This window comes from Temnothorax americanus, unplaced genomic scaffold, assembly GCF_048541705.1.
Source record: "Temnothorax americanus isolate GAGA-0224 unplaced genomic scaffold, ASM4854170v1 Scaffold2, whole genome shotgun sequence".
Lineage (NCBI taxonomy): Eukaryota > Metazoa > Arthropoda > Insecta > Hymenoptera > Formicidae > Temnothorax > Temnothorax americanus.
Window position 1 is genome coordinate 8,848,272 of NW_027509338.1, and position 15,814 is coordinate 8,864,085.

Consider the following 15,814-nt stretch of genomic DNA (forward strand, 5'->3'; position numbering starts at 1 on the left):
CCCGCGCGGCCCCTCTACGCTCCTGTGTCCGTAGAGCGGCGCGGCGGCGCTCCACCGTTGGAGGGACTACTTTCGCGTCGGGTAGGCGAGCGTGCGCATGTGCGCGACGCGGTCTCGAGCAGTACGGAGAAAATGAACTCCGTGGTGGTTTGTAGCGGTACTACGAGCCGTAAGCCCGATGCTCCCGTCGTCGTCCGTAAGTGAATAGGAAGATCGATCCGGCCGGGATGGAGGGCAGCGCGTCCAGGAACGAGTCCGGGATCACGCCAGGTAAAAACGCGGATGCCGTTGACGGGTGGAATTCAGCGGGACGGCACGGAAGCGCGAGCGTGTGCCGTGCCGTTACGTGCCGCCGTCGCTAAAAGCGCCCCGCGCAACTCCTCTTTTTCCAGAGCTCTACTTCCTGATCGTCAAGTTCCTCGAGGCGGGCATCTGTCCGGAGGCCGCGGCGGTAAGTCGGCTACAACCACGGGCTCCGGCCCGAGCGCGCGAGCATGCCGTATACGAACGCGCGTCACGCGAGCACTCAACGCGCTTTGTTTCAGGTGCTGAAGCGGGAACTGGAGCGTGCCGAGGTAAGCCGTAACGGCGGGCCCGACACACTGTATACAACGCCGAGTCGCGGACCACATGGCTCGCACGTGGTTTCTGCTTGTCAAAACATTAGAATCTCAAGGTCACTGACCTTGGCCGGTCGCGAGGCATCGCCGGCGGGGCCGCAATCGGCGGCAATCGCCGATCGCCGATCGCGCCCGCCGATCGATCGGCATTGATTTCTTTTCCCCCCTCCTCCCCCGATCATCCCCCGTATAGATTTTTTTAGATCGCGCCTCTGTTCGCAGGTACTTCCGTCGCGACTCGATTGGGAGGGCAATGTGCACAGTCAGACGTTCGAGCAATTGGTGAGTACGGCACGCACCACGGTCGCGACATGGCGATCGGCAGAGGCGAAACGTGTGTGGGCCCTTCGACTCGCCCGCGCGACGCAAGTCCGAGTCTTCCCCCGTCGGGGGAGACTCGGGCCGCGTCGCAAGGTGGTTCGATGAAATATTGCGCGCATCGAGTACCCCCCGTCGATCCGCGGGGGGTTGCTCTCTCCACCCCCTTTGATCGCCGTGACTCCTCTCGCGTCGCCTCGTTCCCTCTCCGTCGCGCCCACGCAGCCGACCGTTCGCCACGGTTCCCCCACCGCCGCCGTCCGTCGGCCAATGGAGGCGCGTCTCCGGCCATTTTGCGTGGGCTGATCAATGAATATAGACGCCCGCGGCTTGTTTGTCAAGTGCGGCTACGTGCGTGACGACCAAGCCGACTACGATTGGTCGGCGCGTCGATGCGCGAGCGTCGATTGGTCCGGTCGCGGGAACTACTTGATCGTTCGAATTTCTCGCGCGAACGTTCCGGAGTCCGGACGATCGGGCAACGTTTTCGTTGACAAATTAGGAAACGTTAATTTCTAGTTTTGCGCAGTGCTATTTCTTCTGCGTTACGTGTAATTGTAATTATTTTTGATTGATTCTCGTATTTTACACATCCAACACGAAGGATGTAGAACCAAATGACGCTTGAGAAAAATACACAACATGTGTTTAGGTAATGAAACTGAGTCTATACTTGAGTCCGACCGAAAAATCTGTTTTGCTTTCGGCTCGTTTTAGCAAAAACAAATCGGAGTTTTGGTTTAGTTTCGGTTTCGGCTGAAATTGAAAGCGAGTTTCGGCGACGTAACTGAAATTGTTTATCTTGCGCAGATTTTTCAAAGACCTGTTTAAAAAAATATTTTTATTTTATGTTTAGAAATTTTGTTATTATTGAAATAATATGATTATGATACTACTATCCGTATATAGCATACTGCGGATTGTAATAGTACGTGAAAATTTCGGTTTTTGGCCGAAATTGACACATAACCGAATATTCTTTTTTGGTTTCGACCGAAATTAAAAAAGATTGTTTTGGTGTCGGACTTTAGTCTATACGACCTCTTTCTGCGAATATTCTATAATCTTGAAACCTTTCGACGTGGTACTCGATGTGAATTTGTAAATACTTGTCAAATTTCTAGACGTCGAATATTTATGGATTATTTCACAGTGATTTGGTTGAGAAATTGTGACGATTTTTTTAGGAAAAGAAATATCCTCACATTGGGCCGCATTATTTGTTGCAAATATGTGCCAGAATAGGACCAGTGTTAGAGAGAGAAGTGCCGCCATGCGTTCGTGGAGTGATATCGCTTCTGGGAGCAGGCAGGCAGTCCCTGCTGCGTACCCACGAAGGTATGAAGATACAATTGCCTGATATCAATCATATTTTTTAATACAATTGATATTTTCTGGATTAAAACGTTCACTTCTGATGCTTAAATTTTAAACGTGGCATTTGTGAAATTCTTTGTTTTCGTAGATTTTACGCGTCGTACATACAGCATTGTCGATTATTCTATAAGACTCGGTGGAAAACCTTTTCTGGAACTCCTCGGTAGCCTGTCAGTGCCTAACATAGGTAAGAGAACTCGGTGGTCAACAGTTGTTCGTGCAAGATACCATTTGTCATGTGTATTCTTGACGTGGGCACGTATTATGGAACTTTTCGGAATGGATTCTGATCGAAGTTAATTATTTTCTAGATTTCTATTGTTTTCAACGGAATACGGAATAATTCCGATCGGAATCCATTCCGAAAAGTTCCATAATACATGCCCAGTACTCTTCTAATTTTGCTTTCTGTGCAAATTGATGTATAATTTTGGCGTGTATATCTTTTTGCCCACACTAGCACGTGTACTTCAGGGACGTGAGAATTCTGGCCCCTTGAGCAGGAGGCAGGCGATACCTACAAAGTTCTACAGCAAAATGAAGTTGTATCGGCATACGCTGGGCCATCTATCCGCGGTGTACTGCGTGCTGTATGATCGTACTGGCAAATATATTGTAACCGGAGCGGACGATTTGCTCGTCAAAGTCTGGAGTTCCATTGACGGACGTTTGCTCGCCACTTTCCGTGGTGCATCCGCGGAGATTATGGACATTGCGGTGAATTTCGAAAATACTCTGTTGGCAGCGGGAAGTTTAGATCGAGTAATACGGGTCTGGTGTTTCCAGTCGATGTCGCCTGTAAGTACACCAAAACGATGATACAGGAGACAGAGTTACTTTTCTAGGAGAATTATATTTTACTCATAAATTATATTTTTCTCAAGGTGGCAGTTTTAACCGGGCATTCAGGCATGATTACGTCCATTAATTTTTGTCCAATAGCGTGTAATGACGTTTACTACTTAGTCTCTACCAGTACTGATGGATCCGTAGCCTTTTGGTCTCATACAAAGAAACCGAACGAGAGAGCAGTATTTCAGTAAGTTTAGCTGATCAATTATATACGAGTAAACCTCAATAATTTTTCATCCTTACATATTCTTTTCCTGTAATATTACTTGTATAAACATTTTTATGTGGGACAACCGCGTCGTTTTTGTTACAGAACAAAGCCCATTCAGTATCATGAGAAAATGAGGCCCGGCCAAGCGCAAATGATTTGTTCCTCCTTCAGCCCCGGAGGTGCATTTATGGCAGCTGGCTCCGCGGATCATAACGTGAGAGTTTACGCGATGTTAGGGGACGAAGGACCACGCAGAGTCCTCGAAATTGAGGCGCATACCGATACAGTTGATAGTATTCAATGGGCGCACAGCGGCTTAAAATTCATTTCTGGTTCTAAAGATGGTACTGCGAACGTATGGCATTTCGAGCAGCAGCAGTGGGTACATAAACAGCTGCTCATGACGACAAAGCTCCCTGGGTGGGTTGTCTTTTTATTTGGGTTTCTTAAAGAGATAAAGATTTCATTGAAAGATTCCATACTTTTATTGCAATGTGTTAAAAATATTTTTTTTCTTTTTTCTTTTTTTTTACAGAGAACCAGAAACGGATGATGACTCGAACAAAAAGGCGAAAGTAACCATGGTTTGTTGGGACGTGAACGACGAATTTGTTATAACGGCAGTCAACGATTATACGTTGAAAGTGTGGAACGCAAAATCGGGTGAATTGGTGAAGGTCCTGCGGGGACACAAAGATGAAGTTTTTGTGTTGGAATCACACCCAATAGATCCTCGAATGATTCTCAGTGCTGGTCACGATGGCCAGCTTATTGTTTGGGATGTATTGCAAACAGAACCGATTGAGTGCTTTCAAAATTTTGTTGAAGGCCAAGGAAATTGTGCTATTTTTGATGCGAAATGGTCGCCCGATGGTACGAGGCTCGCCGCGACGGATTCTAATGGACATCTGTTGATGTACGGATTTGGATGTGCAGTCGAGAAACTGAAAATCGTAAGCCTCCATTTGTATATTTCATCTTGTATCGGTGCCACATTCCTATAAATTATTTCTATAAGTTATTACCTAAATTATTTTCAGATACCGAAAGAATTATTCTTCCACACGGATTATCGTCCTTTGATAAGAGATGGAAATAACTATGTTCTTGATGAGCAAACACAAACAGCGCCGCATTTGATGCCGCCACCATTTTTGGTTGATGTAGATGGAAATCCCTATCCGCCAGCGTTGCAGAGATTGGTACCAGGAAGAGAAAATTGTAGGGGCGAGCAATTGGTACCAAATATTGCAGTTGGTGCAGGCGGTAAGATAACAATACATACGATAATGCAAAACAATTGCAAATCTTAAAAAGTTCAACAATTGAGACAGATGTTAGTCTTCAATAGCAAGAAAAATAATATTTTTATTTTTGCAATTATTTCTCCATCTTTTTCGGGGTATTCGGAATTCTTTTTAACGAATGATTGTTTTAATTAGAATAACACAAACTTTTCTATTAAATAGGCATGCAAGAAGTTATAGAAGGTCTTCCAGAACAAGAGCCTAGATCGAACATTGATCGATTAATCGAGGCTCTTGCTCAGAGACAAAATATCAATGGAGGAGCGGATGGAGAAGCGGTCGCCGCTGGTGCCGGAGAAGATAGGGAGAATAACGTCGCGGAACAACCGATTCGTCAAATAGCGAGTCCCCGTGGTAGTAGAGCTGGTTTGAGAAGAGAAGGCAACGTTGAAGGTGTTCGGCAAAGCAGCGGCAATTGGCAAAGGGATAACACTACTCCTTGGAATAAACCTATGCTCGCGCGTCCCATTAATCCGGCTGTAATGGAGACTCAACTCAAAATGATGTAAATATTACATGGATTTTTTAAAATAATATAATGAGATAAATAAACGTATCAGAATGGCGAACAAATTTCATAAGAAACTGTCTTAAATGAATTGATCAGTTCTTCATTCGTGATACAAACGATATGCTGAATATGATGCTAATATTAATGTGAAAAGAACATATCGATTCTCAAATTAATTTACGTTTTGTATGTTATCTGTGAAGTCAAGCGATGGCCGATAATGAGATAGAGACTTGGCGACAGGAAATGCGACGGCGACCACAGCCTATCTCGAGCACTGCCACTGATCAAGGCAATATAAGAAATAAACTTATAAACCGGAAACGTAATAGAACTACTAGGCACGGTTATAGAACTAGAGCAACCCGTGAAGAAGAAGAGGAGGAGGATGAATATGAGGTATCTCAGATACGATATTTAATATTAATAAATATTAACTCGTGGACAATCATGTTTGCTGTGTTGTAACGATGATTAAGGAGGCCGTACGGATTTACGCGGTTGATTAAGCGTCGTGATACCTTACGTTTTTACAGAGTCCTGAAAACGCTGGCACGTCAGCGAGTTCAGCCAGTAGCAACGATTCCACTGCTCACGAGGAAGATATGTGCTCCGATTCTAGCACTACAGATTCCAGTACTGAGTATTCTGATTGGATCGCGGATCACGGATTGAGTTTAGAACCGCCCAAACGTAGTAAACGGAAACCCGTGAAAAAACGGTCTGTCACACCCCAGAGTGAGACGGACAGAAGACGCAGTAGGCGTCCTAAGAAAAAAGTATTGCATATAGATATTACGACTCTTACGTTATTTTAATTTGACATTTTCTAAACTCTCTATCATCCTTATCCAGCAGGGAATACAAATAGCTAATGGTATTCGTGAAGTTCCTGAAATTTATCGACCTTCAGAATGGCTTACCGAAGTAATACCGAGGAAAGCCCCTTATTACCCGCAGATGGGCGACGAAATAGTGTATTTCAGACAAGGTCATAAATTCTATTTAGATGCAATTAGGAATAAAAAGGTTTATGAGCTTAGTCCGCGGTGCGAGCCATGGACCAAGATAAATATTAAAGTATGTTTATTTTATTCTAGAGGTTAAGAAAGGTTTTTAATTATAGATGCTTTCCATTTACATCAAAACTTAGATAAATCTCACTTGTGACGTCATTCTGTCTTTATTATTCATTAATTACCAAAAAGGATAGAACGACGTCACAAGTGAGAATTATCTGAGTTTTGATGTAAATGGAAAGCACCTTATATGGGACCAGCATATTTGATATTAATATCTTAAACGCTGATATATGTATATATACTAATCAGAAACTTATATTCTAGGCGCAAGAGTTTGTAAAAGTAGTGGGTATTAAATATGAAATACGACCGCCTCGTTTGTGCTGTTTGAAATTAGCATTGATGGATAATGCCGGTCGGCTTACTGGGCAGAATTTTACTATTAAATACCACGACATGGCCGATGTGTTAGATTTCCTAGTGTTGCGCCAAACCTTTGATATGGCGTTGGCGCGAAGTTGGTCTCAGAATGATAAATTTCGTTGTATGATCGATGATGGCTGGTGGATGGGAAAAATTGTCGGAATGCAGCCATTAGACGAAGAGTTTCCGGAATCGTATTTTATGTCCATTCGCGTCAGATGGGATAATGGAGAATTTGAACGAATGAGTCCTTGGGATCTCGAGCCTATTGACGAAGATAGTAAGCTCGTTTAATTTGATTATCAAAATAGACGTTTAGTTTCAAATTGAAAGAGCAAACGGCACAATTGTAATATTTCATTTCGATGTAATATTTCAACATAACTTTTTATCAAAATTTGAAATTAAATTTTAAATTTATAAAATATAAATTTCTTATAAAATTAAATTAAATTTTTTTATTTAATTTACTTATACTTTTAATTATGCACTAATTACTTGTTTAGGAGTTCCCACGGAAATCGGCGGTGCAGTTTCCGTCTTACCGGAAGAGAGACAAGCGATATTGTACCAACCCCATGCGGAGGAGTGGCCCATGGGTGACAGAGAAGCGACTTGTCGCCGAATCATACGAGGCCTGGATCAAGTAATGAGTCTCGCGATCGCAGAACCGTTTGTGGTGCCGGTGGATCTTAGTCTTTATCCAACTTACGCCTATATCGTGGAATATCCAATTGATTTGTCGACTATAAAAGCCCGTTTCGAGAATCATTTCTACAGAAGAATCACATCGGCGCAATTTGATGTTAGATACTTAGCAACGAACGCTGAACAATTCAACGAACCGCACAGTCACATAGTGAAAAAAGCGAGAATAGTCACTGACTTATGTCTACGTATAATAAAGTAAGATACATACAGAAGTGGCATTTGCAGAATTTTCATACATATTTTTCTTTGCTTGTACGTTATTTAAATAACGTTTCTTACTTAGGGAAACTACCGATGTGGATGTTCCGGCAGTATATCACCAATTGAATGATACGTACCACTCTTCTGAATCGGAGATAGACGTAGAAAACAACAGACCATCGACGAGTAAACCGAGATCTGCTTCGAGTAGAAATTTGCGCTCGCAAGAGATATCACAAGACTGGAAACTGGCGTGTCGCCAATTGCTGGAAAGTCTATGGCAGTGCGAAGACTCGATACCTTTCAGGTAAGTCAAGAGAAAACTTGAATTTTTTTAATAGCATTATTTTTTGTACCTTAAGGAATATGAATGAGGAAATACCGATCGTTTTGCAGGGAACCGGTGGACAGATTAGAACATCCGGAGTATTATCAAATAATAGACACACCGATGGATTTGCGTACCGTCAAAGAGGATTTACTAGGTGGCAATTATGAGACGCCTGTGGAATTTGCGAAGGACATGAAATTGATATTTACAAATAGTAGGAATTTTAATACCAACAAACGCTCGAGGGTAAATTGATATAATATTTGCGCCTGCTTTATTCATAACTCCGCATTTCCTTGATGTTCGGTTATTTGTACAGATATATTCAATGACAATAAGACTGTCGGCCATGTTCGAAGATCACATGCATAGGATACTTTTAAATTGGAAATCGGCGAGTAGACGTAAATGTAACAATAATAAAAATAATGAGAAAAACAATGAGAAGAAAACAAGAACGAAAAGAAAGAGGAGACAGAGGAAGAAACCTAATTTAAGTAATGGCACAGGTAAGCGCTTATTATTGAATTGTGTAAACGTAACGCGATAAAATGTAAATTGTTTTATGTACAGGACCTTCCAAATCAAAATCTGCTCCTAACGATGACGACGAAGACAATGTAGACAGTGAGAACGACGACGACGTGGAGTCTGGTAAAGAGCAGAAAAAGAAAAATTTTGACATATTTGCACCTGGTACGCGCGTGTACCTTTTTTTTTCCAAATTATCACTTTGTTATATATCGCGTAAGGAGTTTGTCAAATTTTGGAAATATTTTCAGATGTTTTCAGCAAATAATTATTTTGTCATCTGCATATTTTGAATTTGAAGAAAAAGACCCTATACTTTGATAAAACTACGAATTAAACAAAATTTTTACTAAGTATATTTATATTGTGTTAGGCCACAAAGTTTGACAAACTCCTCGTGATGTATGCTTTATACATATTTTCAAAATGGGTAGTTAATAGATTGGGATTGTTACCAGCATTGATTACAATCTATTACACCTTTATAGTTTTCATGGCCTGAACCAATTTCTTATAATTAAATTACTAATCTTAATTTTACTTCGCTTTCTAGGACCATCTCGGATGACGAACGGTCACACGAAGCGGTCTAATTCCGGCCCGTCCCGGCCAACGCTGAAACTGCGAATCTGCCGGTCGACCGTAACGAAGAAGCCGAAAGATAGTGATAGTGATGCTAGTGAGTCTGAAGCAACGTCGGACAGTGATAGCAGTGACAGTGCTCCTGTCCGAAGAACTAGAGCGAGGACAGCGATACCCAGTGTTAGTGCCGATTCCGATTCTGGGGACGATTACACGCCCGGCGGTCGCAGCAAGCAGGTTCGCAAGAATCGCGGCAAAAATATTAAAAACGGTAAGCAATCCAAATCTAAAGTGAAATCGAACGTTATCGCGGACGATGACGACGACGACGACGACGATGACGATGAGTACGTTGCGGAGAGCAAGGCGAACGAGGATAACGAAGAGGACGAGGAGGAATTCCTAGCGCCAGACTCTACGGAGGAAAGCGAAGAAGAGAAGATCATCAAAAGAGATACTAGATCACGAAAGTTAGTAACTGAGAGCGTGCAAAACCAAAAATACACTGCTAACAATGGAAAGAATGATAACAGCGATAGCGAGAGCGAAAACGACGATGAAGAAGAAGAGCAGGTGCAGGAAGAGGAAGAAGAGGAGGAGGAGGAAGAAGAGCAGCAGCATATTCAACATAAGGCTAATCATCAAGACTCGGAGGACAGTGATTATTCCTACAGACGATTCAGATCGTCGCGCTCGAGTCCTCGGAAGCAGCGCAGTTTTGTGGACTCGGAGAACACGACGCAGCACAGCAGCAGGCGATCCTCGGCTCGGAAGCGTCCCTGTTACAACGAGGATAGCGACGATAGTACTACGATGCCGGTGAGAAACCGGCGCAAGATCAAGCGTCGCTCGTACGCCGAGGATAGCGACGAGAGCATACCGGAACCCGGCATCAGCATAAGTAGCCGAGGTCGCATACGTAAAATGACACCGCGCGCCCGCGCTTATCTTCTAGATTCGCCCTCTACCTAAAACGGCATCTCTCTAGGTAAAAGTTACGTCAAAGAATTTTCAATAAGAATTCTGGTGATTGATAGTATCATACCGCGCGTTGAAAACTCGGATCATTATCGAACTGTCCAAAGATGAATGGAGATGAATGGAGTTTTCAATCGATCGGTCTTCTTGATCTCGACGCTTGCTTCGTCGTTACGCTATTTTCCATCTTGCGATACAGAATGAATCTCCGATATGGTCTTCGGAGATAATACAGTGGAAACTAAAATAAGGTTTTATTTCCGGTCTTTTTCTTCTACGCTGGAATAAAACGTTTACTTGTATAAAAGATCGAGATTGTAAAGCGAATCGGATTGCGCAGGCGCTTCTGCTAAGTACTTCTATTTTTATGAAGCGGCTTGGTCTATATAAAAAAAAAACGCTATTTCTCTTTTTTACATTTACCTATACTGACGATCTGAATAATACATTGGCTCAATGGTACAAACAAAAACAGTGTGTGAACGGACACGCGACATTTTCCATTTTTTTACAAGTCACTCTGTACTATTTTATTTGCGCGTTCAACCGAATTTAATAACGATAAGAAAATCTGTATAAAGTTTTACGTATTCTAAAGAAAATTATATCGAAAATTCTATATAATCGTGTTGTTGTACAGGAACGATGATTATCTTGTTAACCACCTTGAAAGTGTAGAAACAGGAGCGCGTCTTCGCGAAAAGATGTTGGTCCTAACGCTTATATGATTGCTTCCATTGATTTCAAAAGTTCAGCTGACAAATGAAATTTTCATGCCATGATTATATAAAAGAAAGGAAATCGTGTTGTTTTATAAAACAGTTTTCAGTCTCATTAAAGCAACAAAGGTTGAACAATGCACTTATGAAATTTATCGAGTTATCGATTTAATAGGTCTTCGCATTATCATTGTAATGGTTGTTCATTGAAAGTTTATGAGCTCATGTTGAGAGACTCTTGTTTCCTCACTGCAGTCATATTGAATTTGAAAACCTTTTCGATTCATGGATAAATCGATAAATAGCTACAAATCTTTAGGATTAAAATTAGCTATAAATAGCTATATAACTATCTATCACGAAGTCCACTTTACTGGAAAGATAGGACATGCAGATTTGAGAAAAGAAAAAAGAAATTTTATTTATTTATTTATTTTTTATACAGCATATAAGCAGTTCATAAGATTTTGCTTGATTTCGCAATTCGGTAGAACTGCAATGAGACAATCAAGAGCCTTTGTACAATTTTTTAAACATGTTTCACTGTAAGAACATGCAAATCAGTATTCGTTTTATCTATGAAAACTCTCTTTTCAAGAGAAAAACGTAATATAATTCAATGTGAGTTTTGCATTGCTCCGAGAGAAAGATCTATGCAGTTCGTTACACACAATGGTTACCTCCTTAGACAGCGGACTTGTAATTTGTATTTTTAAGTTATATTAAATGTGACAGGTGCGATAGCGACAACGGTTTGTTGTTAGCATACGGAGAGAACTGGATCTATTTTTTTGAATGTGATGAACAATATTTGGGAGTACAACAAAAGGCATCTTTATAATTTTCTTCTCTTCTTTTTTCCCTTTTTCTTCCTCCTTTTCTCTCTCTCTCTCTTTTTCTCTCTCGACAAATCCTGCCTTTTCGCTTCTCACGAGTTTACTTAAGTTTACCGCACTACCGCACATCACATGTAGAAAAGTGAGTCCGCGTGCGTGTAAATATACATACATTTGTATCCAGTCGAGTATAATTCTTATTTCTTCTTCTTCTTCATATTGACGTTGCATAAGATAAATTGTGTATATGGTCTGTAGTTCGCGTGTGAAATAACGATTTTTTACATAGAATTTGTACATCTGTTACGGTTTTAAGGAAGTCACGCAATTTTAGAATTTTTCACGAAGGCAGATAGAGACGTTTTCCAGGTTTATACAACGCGAATTTCAACAGATTATGCATTACGTAGTAGTATGAATGAATTATGTCAGAAGACAGTTGTGCCGCCAGCAGCTAAACATCGTTCATCAGGACACATGCACAAACATCAGAAGTCTTGACTGTCTCGAGCCATTGTGATATTAGTTTAAGAATATCAAATATATGATAATGTAAATTATCTAATTAGGATTGTAATGGATATTTTTTTAATGACTTACATAAGACAGTCATATCACATGTAGATTCGATAATGCATACAGCCTTGGATTAATATTAATTTAATGATGTTAACTTTGGTCTCACTCTATTAATAATACAATAACGAATATACTTCACGTGGTGAACATCCAGGAATAATATAATTTCATGTATATATGCTCCGTGTCAAAGACGTATGTGGGAGTTATAAAACGCGGAGTTTAATACGAAACAGTTATGTTTTATGTACAGTTTGACACTTATTCTGTTGTGAGAAATCAACGTGCTCTGTTATACACAATATGGTTCTCCGAAACCCACCGCCACCAATAAAAAGATTAAATTATTTTATATATGTCTACTTGTGAATTATTTATGCCATCAATCTTGACAATTTTATGAAAGAGACATCAGTCTTTTCTAATTTCATTAAAAAACTCCATATGTTCCGTTCAAATTTAGTTTTAAAGTTTGAACGGAACGGGTCGTTTTCAAAATTAATGGCTTATTTATGCTGAATCCTCAAATATATCATTACTTGTATTATATAAGATATTTTATAAATTTTAAATCAGGCTTCAAAACTTTTCATGTAAAATTGTATGTACATTTATGAAATTAATTTACAGGCTTGCTATAGAAAACTAAGAGGAAGATTGATTGTTGAACAAGGTTCTATACAAGAGTATAAAATTAATGGTAATTAACGATTTATTTTTATAAGTTAATTATAATAGGGATATTTACAAATATTAAGGGAATTGAATTTGGAAATTAAAAAAGACATTTCCCGGCTCTAGTGTATTCATAATGTACGAAATATTTTATTTTAATATTTCGCCTATCTGTGTTACATCTCTAAATTGGCGATACGAATATTGTACGAAGAGATGCTTACACACGCGAAATGGTCTCTCTAGTTTCGATAATTTATAATTTTATAAAATGGCAGCCATATTTTTTGTGATTATGTAGTGAAAGTGTAACAGTAGGATAAAATGGGTAACTTTTTCAGTCACATACATCTTGCAATTCCGAACGTTTCCATTATCCGTACAACTTTGCTATACCTATTTTCTGTCAGTATATATATATCTAATTTAATATAAAAACAAAATATTTTAATATTGCAGAACATGTTCATCTACGAACGAGAAGTGTCTATTTAGAAAAATTGCGCGTTTTCTATTCCGCGAGAGATAACTAGAGAACTGTTTGAAGTCTCAATATATGCATAACGTCATCAGTGTAATTTTCAAGAGCCTAAGAGTTAACGTTATATGGACAGGCTTCGCGATTTGCTCTTAACAAAAATGAAATGTATAATTGAAAAAAAATGTATATTTTTCAATAATTGAAGATCTGAAATGCACTGCAAGTTATCGGATTCAGGAAGAAAAGTTTTTCGGCTAAAGGAGAAGAAGCCTTGCTCATTGGACACTTTCGACGGAGTCAAACTTGTCTAGTCCCACTTGGATCCATTCATAGCCAATACCTTTAAATCTTATCCCACGGAATGCCATAATCTGGTGAGGGGTACTCAGGCGGAAGATGAATACTGTTCTTTAAGCCTATGGAATTCAATTTCCTTCTGCAAGTATTCCTTGACGAAAGGGTGCTCTAAGTGGGAATCCTTCAACTGACTTAGGTAACGATTCGCCACTTCCGGCGGTTTGCCCATATGCTGCGAGAGGACAATCATATTGATCAGCGTATCTGGATTATTGCTATCTTTATCGAGAGCTTCTTGCAAGGCCGTCTCCGCCTCCTCGTACTTGGCCTGTCCAATGAAGCAAGTGGCCTGGCCATTCAGCAACATGCTCGTGCTGGAATGCTTGTCGATCATTTCCTGGAATAATTCATAACCTTGTCAGAAAAAATATCAAGTAATTTTAGGTGAGACAAACAAAAATTCGAAAATATTCGCGTCACACACATCAATGGATCGACGACTTTTCTCACCTGAAAGATGTAATAAGCATCTTGCAGTTTGTCACCACCGCTGCTAATGTTTATCCACGCCTGCGCGAGCTGAGTCAGGGTGTCGTCGTCGTCCTTCTCCTGCATCAACTTGAGCTCCTTGCGAGCCAGATCCAGACGGTCCATCTTGAGATATATCTGTAACGTCAGCGCCATGCACTCCAGATTTTCGGAGGAGCATATCACTCGATGGGCAGCCTCCAGATTTTTCTCGTGGTAGTAAACGGTCGCGGCCACGATCAGGAGATTGTGGTTCTCGTAATTTACATTCTTGGTTTCCTTGTCCAGCTCGGCCACTATAGCCTCCCGGCGATGCGGATTGGCGAAATAGTCGGCCAGGGTCTTCAGCGGCTGTAATTCCGGCGGGGACGAATCGTTGATCTCGTCCAGCACCACGCGGAACTTCCTCTGCGCTATGTACGCGCGATAAAGGAAGACGTCACGCTCCATAGCCACTTCAGGAATGGACGTCTGCGGAAAGAGACGAGACTTGTATCGGTACAATTGCAAAACGGACAAGTTTACTCCGCAAATCAGATGATATATTATTAAAACTCGGTAGGAGAAATATGTTATGGAATCACTATACTTTTCTCTAGTGTGCAAATTGAAATTTAGAGCTAAAGATTCAACGAAAGAGAGTTGCTTATCTTTCACTGGCTTGTCCGGTATGGTATCTGGAAACTCAACGTTAACTATTTTGGGATATAGCAATACTACCGCTTCAAAGTTCTATTTTTTTTAAATACAATACAACAAGAAAAATGGTGTAACGTATGTCTTTTTAAATCTGAAAAAGCAACAATGCTGTATCAGGGAAACGTTGGTAAGACAAGCGAGCGTAATGCTTAGGAAGAATGGGCAATGACAGCCGTCCACGTTGGGAATTCAAACGGAGCAGCGCGTGGCACAGCGTCCGCGAGACGCGTCACCGTCGGAATGGGATGACTTTCACCTTGATCTTCTGCGCCTCGTTGATGCATTGCTGGTAGTTGCCGATGTAGAAATTATTTCTCACGTTGAAGAGATCGTTGAAGTCCTGCTGACGTGCCATCTTGTCGCTCATCGTCGGCGCTGAGCTCCGAATTTCGGATATAGGCTATGCGCCGACATAAACCGATAAACCGCTAGTATCGTACTGGCGTACTGGCACTTGGCACTTGGCACTACGCCACTACTGGCACTACTGAAAAATTATTCCGTGCAGACTGCAGATTATCAGGCGCGGCGCAATGCGACAGCATCTAGTAACATCACAAACGATGTCAAGACGATAATATATTGTAATATAAATAAATAATACAAATTATATGATATATATTATAAAATATGTTGTATATTTAATATATTATTTATGTTACGGCCACACATATAATCTTTGTACCAGGGTACTTTGACTAAAGTCCGATTAATTAATCGGCGATTATAATTCAACCGGCAAAAGTGTCTGCATCAAGATACTGCGATACTGCAAAATATCACAAACAATTTTTACCAGTGTAATATAATTTTAAGATACTGTTTTAAAATCAAATAACTCGAAAATTATCTATGAGCTCTACCAAATTTATATCGGTTTTTTTTTCACTCAGTATCAAGAATAATATCTTATAAAATTAAAATATTAATTATTGCAAGCTCCGAGATTAACTTGATCGACAATTAATTTATCAAATAATATTGTTTTAACATAAATAGCATTTTAATAATTTTTTACATTATTG

General features: G+C 40.6%; 2 protein-coding genes across 4 annotated transcripts; one reads left to right on the top strand and one right to left on the bottom strand.

The window, feature by feature from the left end:
- The first annotated feature begins 39 nt into the window (after positions 1-39).
- Positions 40-12,461, top strand: Brwd3 (bromodomain and WD repeat-containing protein). 3 transcript variants are annotated; one of them, XM_077405337.1, is made up of 22 exons: positions 40-270; positions 393-451; positions 546-575; positions 843-902; positions 2,126-2,276; positions 2,404-2,502; positions 2,776-3,113; positions 3,200-3,354; positions 3,481-3,798; positions 3,914-4,331; positions 4,419-4,644; positions 4,848-5,190; positions 5,400-5,595; positions 5,733-5,975; positions 6,052-6,276; positions 6,543-6,921; positions 7,148-7,547; positions 7,636-7,860; positions 7,950-8,130; positions 8,204-8,393; positions 8,458-8,538; positions 8,969-12,461. In XM_077405337.1, the coding sequence occupies exons 1-22, from the start codon at positions 228-230 to the stop codon at positions 9,967-9,969; spliced, it is 5,361 nt and encodes a 1,786-aa protein (XP_077261463.1). In that variant the 5' UTR covers positions 40-227; the 3' UTR covers positions 9,970-12,461. The 3 variants fall into 3 exon arrangements, with proteins under 3 accessions (XP_077261463.1, XP_077261461.1, XP_077261462.1); XM_077405335.1 differs by having other exon boundaries at positions 41-270; positions 8,458-8,580; XM_077405336.1 differs by having other exon boundaries at positions 41-270; positions 6,055-6,276; positions 8,458-8,580.
- A 444-nt stretch (positions 12,462-12,905) lies between these two features.
- Epsiloncop (coatomer subunit epsilon) lies at positions 12,906-15,271 on the bottom strand. Its single transcript, XM_077405342.1, has 3 exons — positions 15,046-15,271; positions 14,073-14,561; positions 12,906-13,959 (listed from the first exon to the last, which is right to left on the bottom strand). Exons 1-3 carry the CDS (start codon positions 15,154-15,156, stop codon positions 13,651-13,653), a joined length of 909 nt encoding a protein of 302 aa, XP_077261468.1. The 5' UTR covers positions 15,157-15,271; the 3' UTR covers positions 12,906-13,650.
- Between the last annotated feature and the right edge of the window lie 543 nt (positions 15,272-15,814).